Source organism: Nyctibius grandis, chromosome 2 (genome assembly GCF_013368605.1).
Source record: "Nyctibius grandis isolate bNycGra1 chromosome 2, bNycGra1.pri, whole genome shotgun sequence".
In the NCBI taxonomy this organism is placed as follows: domain Eukaryota; kingdom Metazoa; phylum Chordata; class Aves; order Nyctibiiformes; family Nyctibiidae; genus Nyctibius; species Nyctibius grandis.
Window position 1 is genome coordinate 1,457,158 of NC_090659.1, and position 20,841 is coordinate 1,477,998.

The 20,841-nt window shown below is 39.3% G+C and overlaps 1 protein-coding gene across 1 annotated transcript; it reads left to right on the top strand.

The window, feature by feature from the left end:
• Positions 1 to 1,749: 1,749 nt before the first annotated feature.
• Positions 1,750 to 20,128, top strand: LOC137675162 (suppressor of tumorigenicity 14 protein-like). The gene is given in 14 exon segments (XM_068421139.1): positions 1,750 to 1,830; positions 2,147 to 2,315; positions 2,970 to 3,121; positions 4,573 to 4,613; positions 5,629 to 5,810; positions 6,397 to 6,494; positions 7,513 to 7,625; positions 8,508 to 8,641; positions 11,751 to 11,855; positions 12,947 to 13,066; positions 13,686 to 13,869; positions 14,568 to 14,839; positions 17,264 to 17,400; positions 19,970 to 20,128. Coding segments are annotated over 14 exon segments (1,947 nt in total).
• Positions 20,129 to 20,841: the final 713 nt, after the last annotated feature.

Genomic DNA, 20,841 nt, shown 5'->3' on the forward strand with positions numbered 1-20,841 from the left:
GTAAAAACTGTTCAGTGGTGGAATTTCTTTGCATGTCCCCCTGCTGATTCTGGAGTACACATATGGAAGTGATAAATACCCTTTGTTCAAATGTTAGTGAAAGAGGAAGGGACTGTTCCTTGTGGTGGTTGTTCTGTGCTGATGTCTGGAGACACAGGAGGAGATGCAATAATAAACTTCTGGCACTTCATATTAGTTTTCCAGGCACCAGCTAAGTGCATGTGCAATCATTTATCAGGAAGCTGAAAATACAATTGACCACGTAGAGACAGAGCTTAAGTCTTACTTCGTCCTTTCCTCTGTGATATGTATGGCCCAATACAGTAGTAACTGTGAAGTAGCAATCAACTGTTAGTACTCTTGCAAATACTACTTTCCCTACTTCCTCCATGAAGAACAGCTGACAGAAAAAGAGGGAGAGGAGGGATTGCAGAAAGTGAACTCAATCTTCTCAAATCCATAGGGCCCTCGTTTTTGGAGATCAGAAGTTCTGCAGGTAAGCATGGAACAAAGCATTAGTCTTATTCCTTCGCCAACTTTCATTGCAATTAACTGCATGATTTGGAGCTACTAATTCTTTTATTTCCTGCCTTGATTTCCTCATATTCAAGTTCATCCACATGAGAATATGAATTCTTTATCTTCAGGCAACCTTAACATGATGAGTAAACATAGGGATGTGTGTTATTGCAATGATCTTGTCCTTGGCCAAATAAAACTCATGCTTCTACCCTCTGAGAAGCACTGCTATAGAATTGGGTTCTCTGAATCTGTATAATTTTTAAAAAGTCCTGATACAATTTTTAGAGATGAAGCAAAAGAGGTTTTGTTTCCTCTAGGCTTTTTCTCTGTATTTATTTTTCATGAAAGAAAGGGCAAAGTATCAGTCAGTCAGCAGGTTGTGTGTGTAATAGAGATGGGCTGTTGATAAAAAGAGGACTTGAACAAAGCAGTCTGTCTACAGTTGTAGTCTGCATTCCTGAGCTGTGAGGATTGCCTTCCAATTAATCCCTTTTGTAGTCTCTGTGTGATGGGTGTTGGGGTTTGTTTGTTCCCTTTTTCTTTTCTGGGGCTGAAGTTTCTTGGGCCTGTTTTGTTTTTCTAGGTTTTGTTCTTTGTGCTCTGTCTTTCTCTCCCCTTGTATAAAATATGTTACTTCCCCACACACATCCTTGGTTTTCTTATTTCACATGCCGAATACCCTGAACTTGTTGGTTTGGTGACTTAGAACTGTTTTTAATTTCAAACAGGAAATGTGAACATGAATTGCTTTGTAATTACATTTATTCTGTGGTACTGGCTGGAGGCTGGAAAATTCAGGTGGTCTGTGGAATTGTACATTTCTTCTCTGTCATAAATATTTCTGTGGATCCCACCAGCTGCCTCATTTACCTTGCTCTGGGACTTTTTATCTCTAAATTTCTTGCATGTTCTTTGTGTTGTGTCATAAATTATTTCCCACTCTTGTTTTTCTGAAAGAAGTAAGTGATCTGTTTTCAAATGATGGGATCCATATCCTATTAGCCAGTTAGGAAAACAAAGAGTTACAGTGATGGTAACTTTTCCTCCCCACCTTCTTTCATTGCAGATCAGCTGGCTCCAGCTTCAAGCAGGATGGCAAAGGTGAAATGAGAGAAGCCTGGTGTGCATGGCAGGGAGAGTGGTACTCTATTCTGGGTTATGTTTAAGAAATTAGGTTCATTTAGGATTTTTTTATTAGGTTTGTCAAAAGGCATTTGTCAAGTCATCATGACACAGGCTTCCCACTCCAGCCGGGTTTCTGTGTACAGCATACCAGCTCCATACAACTCGGAGCAGAGTGCAGGGCAGGTAAGAGACAGCAGCTAAGCTTTACAGAGGCAACACAGTAATGATCTCTCTGCCCACTCTGGTGTGTATTGATCTCTGCTCTTCATATGCAAATTGCTCCTAACCAACGTGATAACCATTCTTCCCATCACTTACATAGCTTGAAACGCGTGCCACAAAAAGTATGTGGGTTTCATGTGTGACATTAACTAATAACATGAAAGATATTATCTCAATTTAAACCTTTTTAAAAAGTAAAAGGGCAAATATACTAAAATATAGTACAATGGTTCTTTTGTTGTCTTGCTAATTGATGTTGTCCCATGTCTTTCTCTAGGACAGTCTGCGTATTCCCTACTGTCCATCCTACCGAGAAGACTTGTGTCAGAAGCACCGTTTCTTCAAATGGATGTGGTTGTGTTTCTGGAGAAGATGGCTTCTAGGAGTATGATCTATAGTTTCTTTAATAGTTACAGTAATTGTGCTAGTCCTGCACTATTCGTTCTGTAAGTGTTACTCCCCAGCATGGTCTGCATGGGATGGGCATTTTGCTCTGTGTGAATGATTAGTATAAAAAGCTCTGCACTAAGAAGCTAAGCACATAATGCGTGTATAAAGGTGGCTTTCCCTTCTCCTTAATGTCTTTGCTAAGGCAACAAAATGCATAATAATTAGCAGTTGATAGTTGCACAGGAATAATTAAGATATGTATTTTACCTCTAAATTTTTTGTCTATTCTTGTGGATACCATCCTTGTTATAACTGTCATCTTTCCCAAGAATCTATAGGAATTGAGTGTCTATCTTCTATTCACTTTTTCAAACCAGAATGGGTACCTAACTGATGTACAGTCCTTCCTATAGATCTCAACTTACAGCATTAAAATCGTATCTCTCCAGGAGCATAGTGCTGCAAAAAAAGGAATTTTAACAATTAAAGCTTGCCGGTATAAACGCCTGTCTGAACCTGTACCTAGTCCCTCTCCTTTCCCTCTAAGCATTATTCTATCAATGGGACTGACTCAGCACTCTGGCTATTTTTGTGTGTTTCTCCTAAGAACTAATGCCTGTCGATGCCAAGGACAAATATGTGCTTGTTCTGGAAGATTTTCTGTAATGTTCTTAGGTGTGCTAATTTTTTTATCCTGTTTTTTTTCGCAGCTCCAGCTTTCTCCTTTATTTATATTGGTGGAAGTGTAGAAATTCCTAATTTGACTTATACAAATGACCTCAATGATCCCAAGTCACAGAAATTCCTCCTGCAAACAGAAGCAATCCAAAATTATGTAAGTTCCCACATAAGTATAGCAACAATTTAAAAATATTTATTACAGAATCAGTTTGGGAATGACGAGAAGGCTCTAGTTAGTCACTTTTTTTTTTTTTACTTCAAAATAGTAAATTTAAAGCTAGCAAATGCCTTGGCAGCGTACAGCTTTAGGAATGTAGCTAGACAGATGGGGCTGTGTGTCTCACAGTGAGGACAACATTTTCTGGGTAATAAAACCTGAGGGTTTCAAGATTATGGACAAATTATTCTTAAAGGAATTAGGACTGTGGTTTTTGTTTTGTTTTACTTTACTCAAGCACTCTTCCTTGCTACATTTTTCTCTTTGGTCTTTTTAAATTATAGCTCAAATTCAACGCGTAACTTTTTGTTTTGTTTTGTTTTCCCTTATCCCCAACAGCAATGCTTGCTTTCTTGCACTTCTTATTGAGTTCCTCTTTGTGAGATCAATATTGTCTCCTGGGTACATGTGAACAGCAGTCCTAAACACAAAGCAGTTCTCTGTTAGACTGTATTTCCCAAAAGAGCGAATCTAGTGTCTCGAAGCTGCTTTGTGTGCAGTCCAGATTATATGTCAGAAATTTAAAGACTGAAACAAAAAAAAAATGTATTCATAAAGGCTTCTTTTTCATGGCTAATTATCAAGAGTTATCTCAATGGTCTTCAAATGTGATGTGACTTAGAAGTATTTTTTTTAGCGTAAATGAATGCACATTTATGATCCTTAGTTGATATATTTTGTGAAAATGATAGATAGCTAGACAGGCTGGAGAGTTGGGCGGGGAGAAGTTTAATGAAATGTAACAAGGGCAAGTGTAGAGTCCTGCATCTGGGCAAGAACAACCCCATGTATGGGTACAAGTTGGGGACAGACCTGTTGGAGAGCAGCGTAGGGGTAAGGGACCTGGGGGTCCTAGTGGACAGCAGGATGGCCATGAGCCAGCAGTGTGCCCTTGTGGCCAAGAAGGCCAATGGCATCCTGGGGTGTATTAGCAGGGGGGTGGTTAGCAGGTCAAGAGAGGTTCTCCTCCCCCTCTACTCTGCCCTGGTGAGGCCGCATCTGGAATATTGTGTCCAGTTCTGGGCCCCTCAGTTCAAGAAGGACACGGAACTGCTAGAGAGAGTCCAGCGCAGAGCCACGAAGATGATTAAGGGAGTGGAACATCTCCCTTATGAGGAGAGGCTGAGGGAGCTGGGTCTCTTTAGCTTGGAGAAGAGGAGACTGAGGGGTGACCTCATTAATGTTTATAAATATGTAAAGGGCAAGTGTCATGAGGATGGAGCCAGGCTCTTCTCAGTGACATCCCTTGACAGGACAAGGGGCAATGGGTGCAAGTTGGAACACAGGAGGTTCCACATAAATATGAGGAAAAACTTCTTTACGGTGAGGGTGACCGAACACTGGGACAGGCTGCCCAGAGAGGTTGTGGAGTCTCCTTCTCTGGAGACATTCAAAACCCGCCTGAGTCTTCCTACTTGGGAAAGTACTACTTGAAGTCTGTGGTGGCTGCTTTCAGGTAGGTTCTGTTCCAGCATGTGGTATAAATTTGAGGTATTCAGTTGTGTTTGTGTTGTCTTTTTTCATGCCTTTCAAATTAGTTATCTGGAAGAATATGCAGATCTCTATAACTGAAAGAAAAATGCAGGAATGAACTTCAGTATGTGAGCTAAGAGCTGAACTAGTAGTGTGATTTCTGTCATGCCCTGTAAAATCAATGAAAGAAATGAAGTCTGATTAATTGTGCCTTGTTTAAGGAATGCTTTGTAGTCTGTTCATCTACTTTTGATTTTTGAAATCACTGTTCAGCAGGGCTTTTTCTCTACCACTTGCAGAATCTTATTTTGGTTTTGTTTATTTAAGGGAAGTTCCTTTTTAATTTCTCAAAACAAACTTAAGGGTATAATTTTAGGCAGGGCACTCTACTTAAGCTCCTGGTGAGAAATGTAAATACATTGAGCAGATGGCTACTACTCTCCTGATAGGCTTTGAAAACTTTTGGAAGGTCAGTCCGTAGGCCATTTTCAAAGGATGAGTGTGGTGGACTGTCTCTTTGAATCACTTAAGTAATACTTTGTATATGCACACACAAAGATTATTTATTTTAACAAGAATTGTGTGAAATGTTGTATAAACATACAGACATAAAATTATATTGTCATATGGTGTGAGATTCCACTAAAAACATTAAGGAAAATGTGTCTAGAACTGTAATATGGTCTTAAAAGGGTATAATTATGTAACAGGGATGGAAACATCCAATTCTGTAAAAATTATTGCAAGGAATTTTTATAAGGTGTAGTTTTCAGCCTCAGTGTGTTACCGTTTAATCAGCATATTTTTGAAGTATTTCTACTGTATAGAAAAAGCAATTGTTAAACAAGAGAGCTTTTTGCCACTGTGTTCAGCTGCAACTTTTTGCACAGCAGTTCAACTGGCTATGAAAATGTGTGAATCAAAAATGCAGACCAGTGGAAAACACATCCCAAATACTAATTAAAGTGGATTTATGATGCATTTTTTTCCCTCCACAGTGAAGGAGAGTCTGGACTTCGAGCTTACTACTGGAATATATTCTGGGTACCACAAGATATGGTTGCTTCTCTTAAACAATTAACCCCAGCGGAACAAAAAGAAATCAGTAGTGAACAAACAGCTCACACATTCAGCTCCTCTGGGGAGGAAGATTTTGATTTCGTTACAATGGAGCTTTTTGGTAACAATGTACCTGTCACTTAATACTTATTCTGTCTATTTTTCTTTCTGCAGTTCATATCTTTGGCTTGTGTAGCTGATAGTTATTAAATTTCAGTTTCAGATTCCACAGAGTATGATGTGATGCTAAAATCAGGTAATTATTCTTCAATCCCAACTAATATCAATTCAGAAAAAAATATCCTGTAACATAAAAATGGCAGTTTCCCAGTTATTCTTTTATCTGTAGGGCCTATGAACTAAACCAGGCTAGGGACCTCCCTGGCTTATGCTTCAAAGAAAGGCTGAGATGAAAATGCCTTACAGCTTTTATTCTGATGTTCCGGCCAGAATGGTTGAAATTTAATAGTTCCCACTGAATTGCAATGAGCTGTGGTTCCTTTTCTTGGCATCTTTTAAAAAGCAACTATATAATGCCCCCTCCCTGGCAGTGTTCAAGGCCAGATTGGATGGGGCTTTGAGCAACCTGGTCTAGTGGAAAGGTGTCCCTGCCCGTGGCAGGGGAATTGGAACTAAACAATATTTAAGCTCTGCACTTTAGCCCAGCTGAGATAACTGTGTTACTTGCTGATGTATTTCTCTCCCAGTGTGTAGCGGTCGTTATATTTCCTGGAATGGGACACTGAGTTCCTCTTGTTACTCAAGTTACTACCCACCAAACATTGACTGCAGCTGGATCATCAGAGTAAGTGCTGGGAACTCTTCTGAGTAGTGATGACTTGACTTTATGTGATAGAGACATAAAATTGGGAGAAATGGCTTTCGATGAGTGTGAAATCAAGGGAAAACATACTAAGACCACTGCACCTGACTTCTCAGGCACCCATTTATTTCCTGTCCTATGTACAAGTGCCAGCTATGTAAGGGAAACATTGCCATCTTCCAAAAGGTTATCTGTTATTCATGACAGAAACAAAGTGATGGGTAAGATGACAACTCCTAGCAGCCAAAGAAAATTGCTAATAGTCAGGACTTTGCTTCTATGTCAGAAAGAAAAAATGGTCGTGTAAATCATGCCTCATATGATGGAGACCACATTGTATTTCCCTGACCTCTGCAGAAACAGGACCGTCTCTCACTCAGAAATTCAGTTCTGGATTTCCAGCAAGCCCTTTGGCAGGACTTAGAATCTGCTCATGATTTCCACCAACTTCCTGGTGTGTTTATCTGTTGCTCCTTTAAGCATTTCACTACTTTTTTGACTTTCCCTGGAAGGGGATGCTCTTTATGCCTATGAGTTGGTAACAGTCTCTACCTTTCACCTGCTCTATGAAAATTATTAGTAGCTTGTAGTACAAAACTGTCATCTGTATGCAGGAAAGGGAAGAAAAAGGCTTTCTAAACCAGAAAGGTCATAGCTAATGCAGTTGAGTGACCAGCTGCCATAGATATCTTAAATCTCTTATTTGACCTAGAGGAGCATGTGGCAGTACAAACTTATCATGAACCTCAGATATAGTGCTTTGTGCTGGCTGCACAGGACTCCTTCCTCTGGCACAGTCTGGCCAAAGCTGGGTCTAAAAAGATTTCTGTACGTGTTTAAAATAGTGAAGTGTATTGGTTTTTCAAAGGTACTTATTTGCATCATAAAAATGCAGTATTTTCAATCTGATAATAAGTAAAACAAGATTTACCATCTTAGAAGAACTGGCCTTTTCATTTTGTAGATGTGTGTGTCAGGATATTTATCCTTTGATTTTTAGGCACCATTGCCTGGCTACAAGCTCTCATTAAAAATCCTCATAATACAAATTCAAGAGAAGTCTCCAGGGTCCAGTAAATGTGATAAAGACTGGTTAAAAATTGAGGGGGTTAGGTGAGTAAAACCACTATTTTCTGACATATTAATTTGCACTTTGATGTTCTGTGCAACGTACTGTACTTAAGAAAAAAACATCTCTCCACTTCCAGTGCAGAAAGACACACTTCAACAAGAATTGGCATGCTTCCACTGAATTTTGGCTGAATCATGTTCTTAATCCTGTTCTAGTACCGAACACTTGTCATCACGTTAATTTAAGCATCCTGATTTTCCTACATTTACTTTGTTGTTCCCGTTAAGAGCAATGACATAGAAAACTGCCAGATTTTATGCAGCTGTAAATTCCTAGCAATGATCTTGACATGGGTGAAGAGCTTGCGTCATCTGAAGTTTCATTTTCTATAACGCTTACTCTTTAGTGAATGTAATTTTCTTCTGTAAATAAGACAAATTACAATGTTTGTGCTTAAAAAAAACACAAAACAAATTAAAAAAAAGAACAAAACCCCCAAAAAACAGTACTAAGAGTGATTTGTTTCTTGGAAAGAGCGTATTGAAACCAGCAACAGCTGTTGGATTTGGCTGTATGACTCCATTACTGGATTTGTAGCCTTTTGGGTTTGCAAACCCAAATGGGAACTCTGAAATCAAGCATGCTTAATAGTGGTTTGTATTTATAAGGTAGATCCTGACATAGATCATCTTGCTGTATTTTGTTTCAAAGTCTGCTATTCCCAGAAAAGCTGTGGAGCGGAAGGCATTTGTAAATAGACTTTCTAATACTTCTGTGGGGCTGTTTTAATACTGAAAAAATAGCTGATCTTATTGTGTTGTTTGAAAGCTTTTTGGCACTGGTACCCTTCAGTAAAAGGAGAAGTCGTGGATGGTAATGTTCAATTTGGTTAGAATTAATTATTCTCACTTTTGCCTTGCTAGATACTGTAAAGCTCTTTCAGAAAACAACAGAAACAGAGAATATGGCTATTCTGTCACAATCAGCTTCCATTCTGATGAACTGGTCACCCACAGAGGGTTTTATATTGAATACAAAGCCTTTAGTCACACAGATGGTAAGTGAATAAGCACGCACTTTTATTTTTAAGGAGAAACCCTTCAGAATCCATGCTTGACAGACTAACCACATACAAATTGACCTGCCTTTTTTTCTTAACCTAATTGCAAGAGAGAAATGTTTAAAATGTTATTATGTATTTAATTGGACAAATAGATGTACAAAATTAGATAAAAGATGCTTTTAGAAGCTAGGACTTATTTTCTAACTTTTAACAACACTTCTGTAAAATAGGAAACAAAAGTAAAATTTCCCAGTTTCTGTAGATGTAATTATTTGGCATTTTTCTAACATCTCAATATAGCCAAGCTGCAACATGAAAATAGTATGGCAGAGAGGCTCTAAGCATGACTCTTCTGCCAACACGAATTAACCGTGAATAGGCAGTGTTTTCTTTAAAATTGCAACTCAGTGTGCTCCAGATCAGCTTCCAGATTTAGACAAACTGTTTAAGTTTTCACTGGGAGTCGATGAGGACCACTTGCTAGCAGGTGTTGCAGAAGTATGACTGGCTTTCTTACAGACCTTTCCTGAATCCTCAGTCTTTGCGCTTCTGGAGCAGTGTTAGTTGTGGGGTATGGTTTGGTTTTTTTTTTGGTGGGGGAAGAAGGGGAGCTTCCAGAGCGTAGAACAAAGATTTTCAGAAAATATATATATTTACTTGTGATATTTCTTAGAAAAGATACATCTGCAGTATATTCTTTGTAAATGCCTTCTCTCTAGTCGTTTCCAGAAACATTCTCTTTTTTTTTCTTTTGTTTCTCAGCCAACCAACTACTTTTTCCCAATTAATATCTAGGTAGCTGAAGTTGTCCATGATTTCACGAGATCAGTTCAGTTTGTGAAACCTCTTCAGATCCTCAGCTTGCTTGACTGAGTGTAGGTCTGTTCGTTTCTGACTTAGAAGTATTTATGTATTAAGTTCTCTGGTATAGATCCTTCCTTCATGCCTTTCATTAGAAATAAGTGGCAGATTTTTGTGGTCAGACATTGTATAGGACTCAGATATTTTCAGGGATTTCTTCTTCCACCAATGTGTGTCTCTTTCTACTGGAAAAAGTTACACACTCAACTGTGTCCTTTGGTTACTCTGGTTACTGCCCCAAAACCAGTTCGAGTCAAAGCCTAAGAATACCTTTTTCTACAGAGAAAATCCCCAGTCTTTATTGCATGTACAAGTCTTTAGTTTCTGTATGCTCTGCTCCCTTTCTAGTGCTAAGTCAGCCAGCAGATGGCTCAAAGTTGTGTAATCAATCCTTCGTCACAATCTTAAGGATGTGTATTAAGACTCACCAGGAGGGGTGATGTGTCAGTATCAAGTCGACACAGTAAAGGTATTTGTGGAGGGCTATCTGAGAGAGCAGAATGTATTGAGGGTGCTGGTTTTCCATGACAGCCTTGCCTGTAGCAGTAGTAAGAGGGAGGAAAAAAATGATTCATTTTCTCCCACATCTTTGGTACCTGCAGCCACCCACATCAGATTAGCTTCTTCCTATTGTTGGGAGCCTCCCAAAGCACGGTTGTTAAAATACCAAGCTCTGATCTCAGAGCTGACCTGCAAAGCAAATGCCAGCCATCAGCTGAATAACTTCAGGGGATGGTGAAGAGAACACAGAGAGACCCTTGCTTTGAGCTAGTGCTGGCTGTGTGCTGTGCGCTTTCCTCCCACTGGCGACACATGCAAGGCAGTGAAGAGGACTAAATAACTCCAGATTGGAATTGCTTAAATAAATGTGGGATATATGTGTTTGGTCCTTCATTCTCATTTAGCTATTAATTTGCCTGTGGTGCTAGAGAGGAAAAAAGTTTAAGTTTACTTGACCTGGGCAGAAAAAGGATTATTTTTTGATAGTTATTCTTCCACAGATCATTTATCTGTGTGTGTAAGCCAATGTCTGGGGCTAGAATTTTTGTTTTTTGATGGCACACCTGAAAAAGTGGAAGAGAACAAACATTTTTGATATATCACAAGGAGTGGTCAAACTAAACTATTCGTAAACAGTAAAAAAAGTGTTAGAAACCAGCATGGAGTTTTTTATTTTGTTTTAGTTCTCTGCTGTGAGAGGATAAATAGAGGAGAAGTTGTACTTTGACATTGTCTTGTGTGACAAACTTGTCATTAAGTAAAGGAAACACAGTGAGAAAAAAATATAGAAAACTGTTTCCAGAGAACGATTGCCAGTGGCTGATTACCAAAGTGGAAGGATATTTTTATTGTCATTCTGCCAATATCTGTTATGGGGCATCTTATAACTTTTGTTAGTGATCTAAATGATGGATTAGAGAAGATGCTTATGAAATAGGAAAAGAGCCACACAATATAGAAAGAGGGATGAATTTATAAATGATCCTGACAAGCTGGAGAGTGTATATGGAGAAAATGACATTCCATTTAATAAAGGCAAGATCTGAACTTAGGTGATTAAATACACATGTGGATTGCCTAAGTTGCATTTCTGCTGAAAAATGGCTTTGGAGTGATAGTGGCTCAAAAGCTGACTTGAGAGTCACAAAGTCATACAGTTTTCCCTGTGTGTTTTGTGTTTGTTTGGTGTTTTGGTTTTTGTTGGGTTTTTTTTAAGTGTCACACTAGGATGTAAAATAGGAGTTTGAAAAGTTCTTCCCAGTCACCACTGGGAAGGCTTTAGCTAGAGTAATGTATCCAAATTGGGCACTGCACATCAAAGAAGATAGGGAACAATGAAGAGATGCCAGAAAGCATGACCAGAAGGTAATCCAAAGTCAGAGAGTGCAGCACAAGTTAGATAATGGGCTGGAATGGGCTGCCCAGGGAGGTGGTGGAGTCACCATCTCTGGAGGTGTTTAAGAAAAGACTGGACATGGCACTTAGTGCCCTGGTCTAGTTGACAGGGTGGTGTCAGGGCAACGGTTGGACTCGATGATCCCTGAGGTCTCTTCTAACCTGGTTGGTTGATTCTGTGATAATGCAACAAGTCTCTGTCACTGAAGGCTATCAAAAACAAGGTAAACTAATGTCTGGCAGAGACAGCACAGTGACATCAAGGTGACCTCTGGTAGGGAGTGTAGCACGTGGCTGCTAGCCAGCTATTTGGATTAGAAAGCATTTACAGACCTTTCTTCTTCAGGTTGTAATCCAGCACAGTTGAACTGTGGTGATGGGAAGTGTAAGCATCAGTATAAGACTTGTAAAGATGATGACAGCTGTGAGGACAGTGATGAGAATAACTGCTGTAAGTATATATTTTTAGCTATTTTCCAAAAGATGGTGGAAAGCAGAAGCAGGAATATGCTTATTTTAATGGATAAATGTAGTATTTCCTTATATTTTTTCATAGCACAAAGTACAGGTTTCATAATAGTGAAAACAAAACATGAGGAGAATAACTAGTTCTTGGGAGAGTCTAGACAAGAAATTAACAAAGCAAAATCCAAGATAACAGTGACTTTATAGTTAGATGACCTAACCACAGCTTTCTGGTGATCCTGTTAGAAGAGTACTTTTTCCCCAACTGCTGCCACATCTGCACCAAATAATGTAAGGGGGAGAGATGTAATAGCTCAGGGACTTTGCCCTTTGCCACATGCATGGATTCTTTACTGTAGATACATCATGGTTACGGACATTGTTGGTGCTACTAATGTCTCCCTAGTGGCTTGCTGCATTTTGCCTTCATAATTTTTGCCTCGCTTTGAATCTTAGGTCCTTGAGGTAGCCAGGAGTATGTCATTGTCTGTTGAAAAAAAAAAAACACCCTACCACTGTTTAGAGGTCACTGTAAACAACTGATAATAAAAATGATAGTAATGGAAGCCTATTGCTGAGAGCCGTCAGGATCCCCACATAGTAAACTGTGATAGTCCTCAGTCAAAAATTTCTTGGAGGGAGGTAAAAGCTCTTCCACAATTTTCTCAACTTTCACTTAAAACCAAAAAAGGTTGACTTTCAGAAGATATCTGCTGTGAAGATTTACAATTTGTAATGCCAGCAGTGCTGATGAAGGTAAAACAACAGATCTGACAAGCCGAGTTTGCTCAGTTTAGACTTAAGTAAAATGGGAGTAAGGACAGTTGGAGGCTCTCCTGTCTTTCCTCACGGACAGTGGAGACTGAAATTAGTGTGATCATTAATCAGTGGAACATTCCCCATGCCCCTCTCCATAGAGGGACCAGTTTACACCAGTACAGACTACGACTTCAAGCAGACTGGAATATGTAGCTTTGAATAACTTTCACCACTGAGTAGATTGAACATGCAAGTTTTTTTAATCATTTGCAACCATAGCTCCAAACATGTGACACCATCTTCTCTCTCTTATTTCAGCCTACAAAAGTTGCTCCCCTTATGCATACAAATGCCTCAATGGAAAATGCTTGCTGAAATCAAATCCTGAGTGCGATGGGAAAAGAGACTGTGCAGATGGATCTGATGAAATGAACTGTGGTGTGGTAACATTTGTTTAAAAATTAGTTAATGACTTGGGGAAAATGAGCCAGGAAATTGTGCTATGGTCAAGCATTATTGAATTAAAAATTTATTAAATCAGATGAGAACTAAAAAAAAATTAATCTCCTGGTAGCATCTGTATGAAAATGTCTGTCTTGAATTTTGCACTGTTTCATTTTAAATCCACTGATCCATTCTATGATGACTTATTTGAAGCAATGCACATTTCCAGGTTAAGCTGATAGGTCTTACTCCTTGTTTGAGCTGAACGAAATGCAGTCAAGGAGCTGTGTATGTAAGGAGGAAAAAGACATGAGATTTTATCCAAGTGAACTTTTGGAAACAACCCAGCTTAGAATTGTGCTTAAAGGTCTTTTTGAGTTACTAACCTCTTTAGAAAGCTGTAAGGGAGGACAGGCAACGATTGGTTTATTCCTGACCTGCCCATTGAGTGAAAATGGGCAAGTACTCTTACTGTTTTAATAAATTGCACAGTAAGAAAATTTTTTTTTTCCAACAGCTTTGAGGTCTGTGGATAAAAATGGATGTATTTAGCATAGCAAAGTGAAACGACCTTGTGCTTTTTCTTACTATTTTATTCAATTATTTCTATTAGCTTGTGGAAGACATCAGCTTAAGAAAAACAGAATTGTTGGAGGTAAAGATGCAAGACCTGGAAAGTGGCCTTGGCAAGCAAGTTTACAGATGGGAGCCCGTGGCCTTGTATGTGGTGCATCTGTTATTTCCAGTAGGTGGCTCATATCTGCTGCCCATTGCTTCCTGGATTTTGATTCGGTGAGGTATGACGGAGTTATACTGTCATAGAGTATTTGCAGTTTAATAACCTCACATTGTTGCTTTCAAAAGTCTGCAGTAGCTATTCCTTGTCTAGATAAGTTGATTCAGGGTATAACTCTGTGACATGATATCACTACATGAACCCTCAAACAGGACTTTTGAAGCCAGCAGAATACAAACTATCTGAAGTAATTATTTTTGCCTCCATTGCCAGTGAATCCTGCATGATAAAACACACTGTTTTGTTGGATTTAGGGTAAACACCGTTTGTTCAGAAGGCAGGGATTTTCTGAGCAGAAGCTATGGCCTTTTTTGCCAAGGAAAGGACTATTTATTGATAGGTGGAGTGTAAAACTCACCGGTGTTCTGTTTAGGTAGTGTAAATTGAAGACATACCTCCTACATGTGGCAAGGAAGAAAGAGTTTAATAATACACTTTTCTGGCTTCCAAAGCATGGTGCATTGCAAGGAATTGGTCTCACAGCTCCAAGAAATGATTATTTTCAAAATGGTAAGTAAAACCATTACTTAATGTTTTAGGAGACAGGTACTATAGTGCATCTATCTTCCTAAGTGGTATGCTACTCCATGCACTTTGGTTTTTGATTAACCTCATCAAATATCAAAAAGTAGATAAAATGGAGTGAACAGACAATGCATTACTTTCCAATGGGACATTCTAAACACATTCTCTGTACAGATACTCCATTCCTTCGAGATGGAGAGCATATATGGGCTCACACGTTATCAATGAAAAGAGCAATCGTGTAGCTATGAGATCAATCAAAAGGATTATTGTCCACCCGCAGTATGACCAGTCTATCTCAGACTATGACATTGCCCTGGTGGAAATGGAGACATCTGTATTCTTCAGTGAGCTGGTACAGCCCATTTGTTTACCCAGCACCTCTAGAGTATTTGTTTATGGAACTGTCTGCTATGTGACTGGCTGGGGAGCCATAAAAGAAAATAGTATGTTTGTTTCCTGGATATAATTCTTGCAAGTTTGGCTTAATTTTAAACTCTAACAATGAAATATTTATAGTCATAAGAAAAAATATCTGTGGTTTATTTAGTAGGTCCATAAAAAGCTGGAAAATATCCCCTTAGCTACAGTCTGTGAGTGCTGAATGTTTGCTTGGGTGGCAGGTGATAGCTGTCAATGTGTGTACCATTGAAAAGCAAATGATCCTAGATTTACAAAAAGGCAATTTAATGTATGCCCCATGAAGAGTTCTGCCTGCACAGCTTGGAGTAGCATGCTGCAGGAAAAAAGCAAACAGAATTGGAGAGGGGTGGTGAAGAAGCCCATGGGATCTTGGCCCTGTCTCAGCATTAAACAGGAGCCAGCTTTGAAACCCGGATTTTGAAACAGCTCCTCGGCATTGCAGTGGTTCCTACACTTGCACTGAGACACAATCCCTCGTGGTTGATCAGAAGCCATGTGCTATGGTAATTCTGGCTTTCTTAATATGCCTTTTTAAAAAAACGATTTAAATCTAGATAATAACATCACAGCCTAATGAAGTGCCAAATGGCTTTACAATTGATGCCTTCTTACAATGTCTTGTTTTTTAACAAAATGGTGTAGGGAATATTTAAAAATCAGTATAATGGTATGTGAAAAAAACATATTTTTCTATCTTACCTGTTTCATTCCCAACACACCCTCAGAGCCAAATGAGGAAACAAACCAAAACTCAGTACTTCCTCTGATCATCCAGGTATTGAAAAGGTTGTGTTCACTGTTGAGCCAAAATACGACTGGGGATATTTAGTTCACAACGACACCTTATGCAAATACTATAGTACAGAATTAAGCTCTTAGCATCACTTGTGACTTACAGGCTTGATATTTTTTTAATTATTCACACCTCCTCCCCCATCAGCTTCATTCCTAAGGTCCTTCCCTAGAACACAGAGGATGGAAAAGAATGTAGCAATGTCATTCACTAGGACTTGGACAATGTTTGGAGCAAAAATAACAATAAAAATCTTTGGGCATAATTTGAAATGGCATTCAAAATTAGTCACATTGTGTGGAACCTTGTATTATACTCATAATTTGGATGGCATTTTTTACTGCTTTCTGGCAAAAGACACCCATAAGGATAAAGATTAAGGAAATTAGTGGTGGTCAATGGGACAGAGTCCAGTTGGAGGCCTGTGTCTAGCGGAGTCCCTCAAGGGTCAGTACTGGGACCAGTACTATTCAATATATTCATTAATGACTTGGATGAGGGAATAGAGTGCACTGTCAGCAAGTTCGCTGATGACACCAAACTGGGAGGAGTGGCTGACACACGGGAAGGCTGCACAGCCATTCAGAGAGACCTGGACAGGCTGGAGAGTTGGGCGGGGAGAAATTTAATGAAATATAACAAGGGCAAGTGTAGAGTCCTGCATCTGGGCAAGAACAACCCCACGTATGAGTACAAGTTGGGGGCAGACCTGTTGGAGAGCAGCGTAGGGGAAAGGACCTGGGGGTCCTAGTGGACAGCAGGATGACCATGAGCCAGCAGTGTGCCCTTGTGGCCAAGAAGGCCAATGGCATCCTGGGGTGTATTAGAAGGGGTGTGGTTAGCAGGTCAAGAGAGGTTCTCCTCCCCCTCTACTCTGCCCTGGTGAGGCCGCATCTGGAATATTGTGTCCAGTTCTGGGCCCCTCAGTTCAAGAAGGACAGGGAACTGCTAGAGAGAGTCCAGCGCAGAGCCACGAAGATGATTAAGGGAGTGGAACATCTCCCTTATGAGGAGAGGCTGAGGGAGCTGGGTCTCTTTAGCTTAGAGAAGAGGAGACTGAGGGGTGACCTCATTAATGTTTATAAATATGTAAAGGGCAAGTGTCATGAGGATGGAGCCAGGCTCTTCTCAGTGACATCCATTGCCAGGACAAGGGGCAACAGGTGCAAGATGGAACATAGGAGGTTCCACATAAATATGAGGAAAAACTTCTTTATGGTGAGGGCAACTGAACACTGGCACAGGCTGCCCAGAGAGGTTGTGGAGTCTCCTTCTCTGGAGACATTCAAAACCCTCCTGGACACGTTCCTGTGTGACATGATCTAGGTAATCCTGCTCCAGCAGGGGGATTGGACTAGATGATCTTTCGAGGTCCCTTCCAATCCCTAACATTCTGTGATTCTGTGTGATTCTGTGATTCTATGTAAGAAAATGGAAAGGTGGTGCATAAGGACCTCTCTGTCTAGAGGGTAGTGTAGACAACACCTTTCAAAAGCTGAGGACAGGCAGCAATTAAAAGGAGGGAATTACTCTCCTGCCATTAGCTGGGTAGATTTTGAGTTTGGAGCAATTCTCTCTTGTTTTGAACAAGTGGGATCTCTGTTAGAAATCTGTACCACCATAACCTCTACAACACCATTTGTATTTTTCCTAGGTCATCTTGCCAAAACACTGCAGGAAGCTCAAGTGAGAATAATTAACCAAAGTGTTTGCAACAGGCTGCATGATGATCTTATCACATCACGTACGCTGTGTGCTGGGAATCTTAATGGTGGCATTGATGCATGCCAGGTAATCTGGAATTTGTAGAGAAACTACAAAGGAATGTTTGCTTTCATTGGAAAACTGTTCAGAGTTGTGGATTGTTTGTGTTTTGTTTTTTTTCTTAGTAATAGAGTGAGATGTCTTGAGTGTATGGTTCATTTAGCATGGCAGTGAAAGGCTCTCCAAAATAAGGAAGGAAATTTGGCATAGATAACCTCAGAATCTCTTGAGAAATTTTGATTTCCAAGATAAGGCGTAAAATGCGTCGAAAATAATTCTTTTTCCTCTTCAATGGTTACATTTCCTATAAAAGAACAGAGAAGTAAAGGGAATGAAGTTAGGGCCTTCTGCAATTTTTGCTGTTCATATTGATTTTTTTTTCCTTTTTTGATATCTGGGTGTTGGATTAATAAAATACTGTAACAGTATGATTAGTAATGTATTGTTACAGTTGCAAAGAAATACAAAAGGTTTGGTAAATGCAGTTGCAGTGCTGCCTTTTAGTTTCATATGTTCATTCATGTGTATAATTACAAGTTTTGATTACATCATGGTATTGTAAGTTATATGACCTTAGTTTATTTGCATACACAGTCAGAAGATGCTTTTTGGACGTACTTCAACTGTCTTGGCTCTGCCTTCTTTTTCCTTCTCAGTTGTTAGACTAGTTGTGTTACTTTATCAGTATTTAAACATATGATGAATATTCACTTTCAAAATTACAAACATGGTCATTATACCACTTACTGTGTAAAGGGAGAGAAATGAGTTACTGATTTTAGACTGTGGTAATTTAACAGAATTTTTCTGTAACATATAAATTTTACAATTTTAATGTAATAGGATAATTTTTGCAAGATCATATCTCTTAATAGGTCAAACTTATTTGTACACGAGACTATTTGCAGGATCTTCCTGCAGTCTCTAAGTTCTAATTCAATTAATTATTATTATTTTTGTTAACTTCATGTGCAGTTTGTGCATAACCTTAGACCTCGGAATTATTTTGCAAAACATGTTGCTTTAGAGGCTTGATGTTACTCCAAAAAATGTGTTGCTTAAGAAACGCCCTTGAATTTTTAGATGGACATTTTAACCAATTCAGCTATATGCCTTATTGGTCAATCCAGTTTCTAATGTAATATGCTGTGTTTGAGTTGTAGTATGCTGGCCCTCTGGGCCTTTAAGTTCTTGGTCTGAGTAGCATTTTGCTATTTGTTTCTTTTCAGTCACTAGTATATTTCCTCTGAAGTGCTAGAGACAAATGATGTTGGCAGTTCAGGAAATCCACACAGCACCCTGAAACCCTTTTACTACAGTTCCATACTTGTGGGCATCCTGATTTGTTTCATTTCTTCATGGCCACGTAAGCTGTGCATGTACTGCACATCTTTAGAGGAAATGAAGTGAGAAATAAAACACTTATGCTTTCAGACTCTGTTTTCTTATCACTCTAGGATGTTCTTTGGTCTTGGTTCCACTTTCTAGGATCCTCCTTCTCCACCAGTATACAGCCCTGTCAGTCTTTCAGCATTGGCTGTGTAATTGGCCAGAGCATATAGCCTGCTTGCTCAAGTCACTTTGAGATCAGCCTCTTGGATTACCAAAATTGCCAGTATGCCAGCAGCCTGAGAGAGAGAAAGAACTGTTCTGGCTTCTTTTCTTATCTCTAGATAATTTTGTTTGGTTGGGTGATGAAGGCTATCTATTGTTACTCTTTTCTCGGTACATGGCTTTCTTCTGACCTCTTCCATGTTTTAGCTCCAACTGGGGGAATCAAACAAACCCCAGGGTCAGCTTGGAGGCTGCCGGCTGCCTTGTATAGGAATAGCTGCAGAGATGAGCTGCATTCATAACTTCTCGGAGTTCTGTGAACTGGCCTGTTAAAACAATGGTTAAAACAACGAAGACTGCAAAGCACTTGTGAGACCAAATGCATTTTGATCCTGTGAACTTGGAATTTTTAAATGGGAATTTTTACTTTTCTACGTTGCTGTACAGAGCTGCATGTTCCCTTTCAGAAGTCAGTTCTTATTTGCACATTCCTTAGTCTTTGTTCTTCTTCTCCCTCTATGAATGTAGACACAGCCTTGATTATGAAACTGCTGATAATACTTAATTGTGCCTGGTTTGCTTTTTTGGTTGTTTGTTTTTTGTTTGTTTTTTTTTTTTTTTGTTGGGGGTGTGGGGTATCTTTCTGTTCATATTCAATACAATATAAGAGTTCTGCCTTCAACCTGTGAACAATTTATGGTCAAATGGTAGCACAATTCCCACTTCCCATCCCTGTCTTCTCCTCTCCCCACTTGGTTGCTTTATGAGCCCTGTAGTGGGACATTAGCAATGAGTAATTTTTTAAACTTCTTGCCATTGCTTTATGTTGATTAGTGTGCTACTTCCCTAAGTTAAAATAAATTGACTAAATTTGACATCCAGCTGGGTATATTCTATCTGGAAACAAGATTCTAATATTAAATTGTAATTTGAGAAAGAGAGGGGCAGGTATTTACTGCTCTTAAATAACCTAACTTTTGTTACAGTGCTCTCTGCATGTGTGTGTGCACACATGTTTATGGCTGAACTTCATTCATTTTAGGGAGATTCTGGAGGTCCCTTGGCCTGCACAGGAAAGGGAAATAGATGGTACCTTGCTGGCGTTGTGAGCTGGGGTGAAGGATGTGCTCGGTGCAATCGTCCTGGTGTATACACTAAGGTGACTGCACTTTATAACTGGATTCGTCAGAAGACAAACTGATGTGCCAAGGAAAAATGCAGATCATCTCCCTCGTGAAAGCTGCTTCCTACAGTCTATCATGTCCATGATATAACATGAAAATTCCATTGACTGTTTCTTTGTGAAAGAATGCACTTTCTTAATGAAGAAACTACCCTTTGTTTTTAATCTAGCAGCAACTGTTCGGATTCAGAGCAACTTCAGATTTCTTATGGATTCATCTTATCCCCAGCAGCAGAAACAGCACTGCCTTAAAAATGACATAAAATGGGTTAGAACCTGTAATAAAAATCAAGACAAATCTTTCTTTTGGAAATCATCTCCCCTCCTTCCATCTCCCTTGCTATGTATATATCTATATATGTTTCCACATACACCTATCTGGATATTCATGGCCACACCCCATAGATACTCAATATATATTACCTTAGTGATGTTACAGGATTCTAAACATACATGTTTCTTGAAAATACAAGTACTATAATCAGTATAGTGGACAAAGCTGAGATTAATTAATTCTCTAGTTATGTGCAGACAACTGTTCCTTTCTGGGCTGTAACTTTTGGGCTGTCTCCTGTGTTTTTCCTAAAAACGTAGATATATAACTCACAAATGTTAGGGTGCAAGAAATGTTCATTAAAGAACCAGAAGAGCATCATTTATGTTCTTGGGGATGATGTTTAAATGAGAGGAAAGAAATATTCCATTTTAATTAATTAAACAGAAGGAAACTT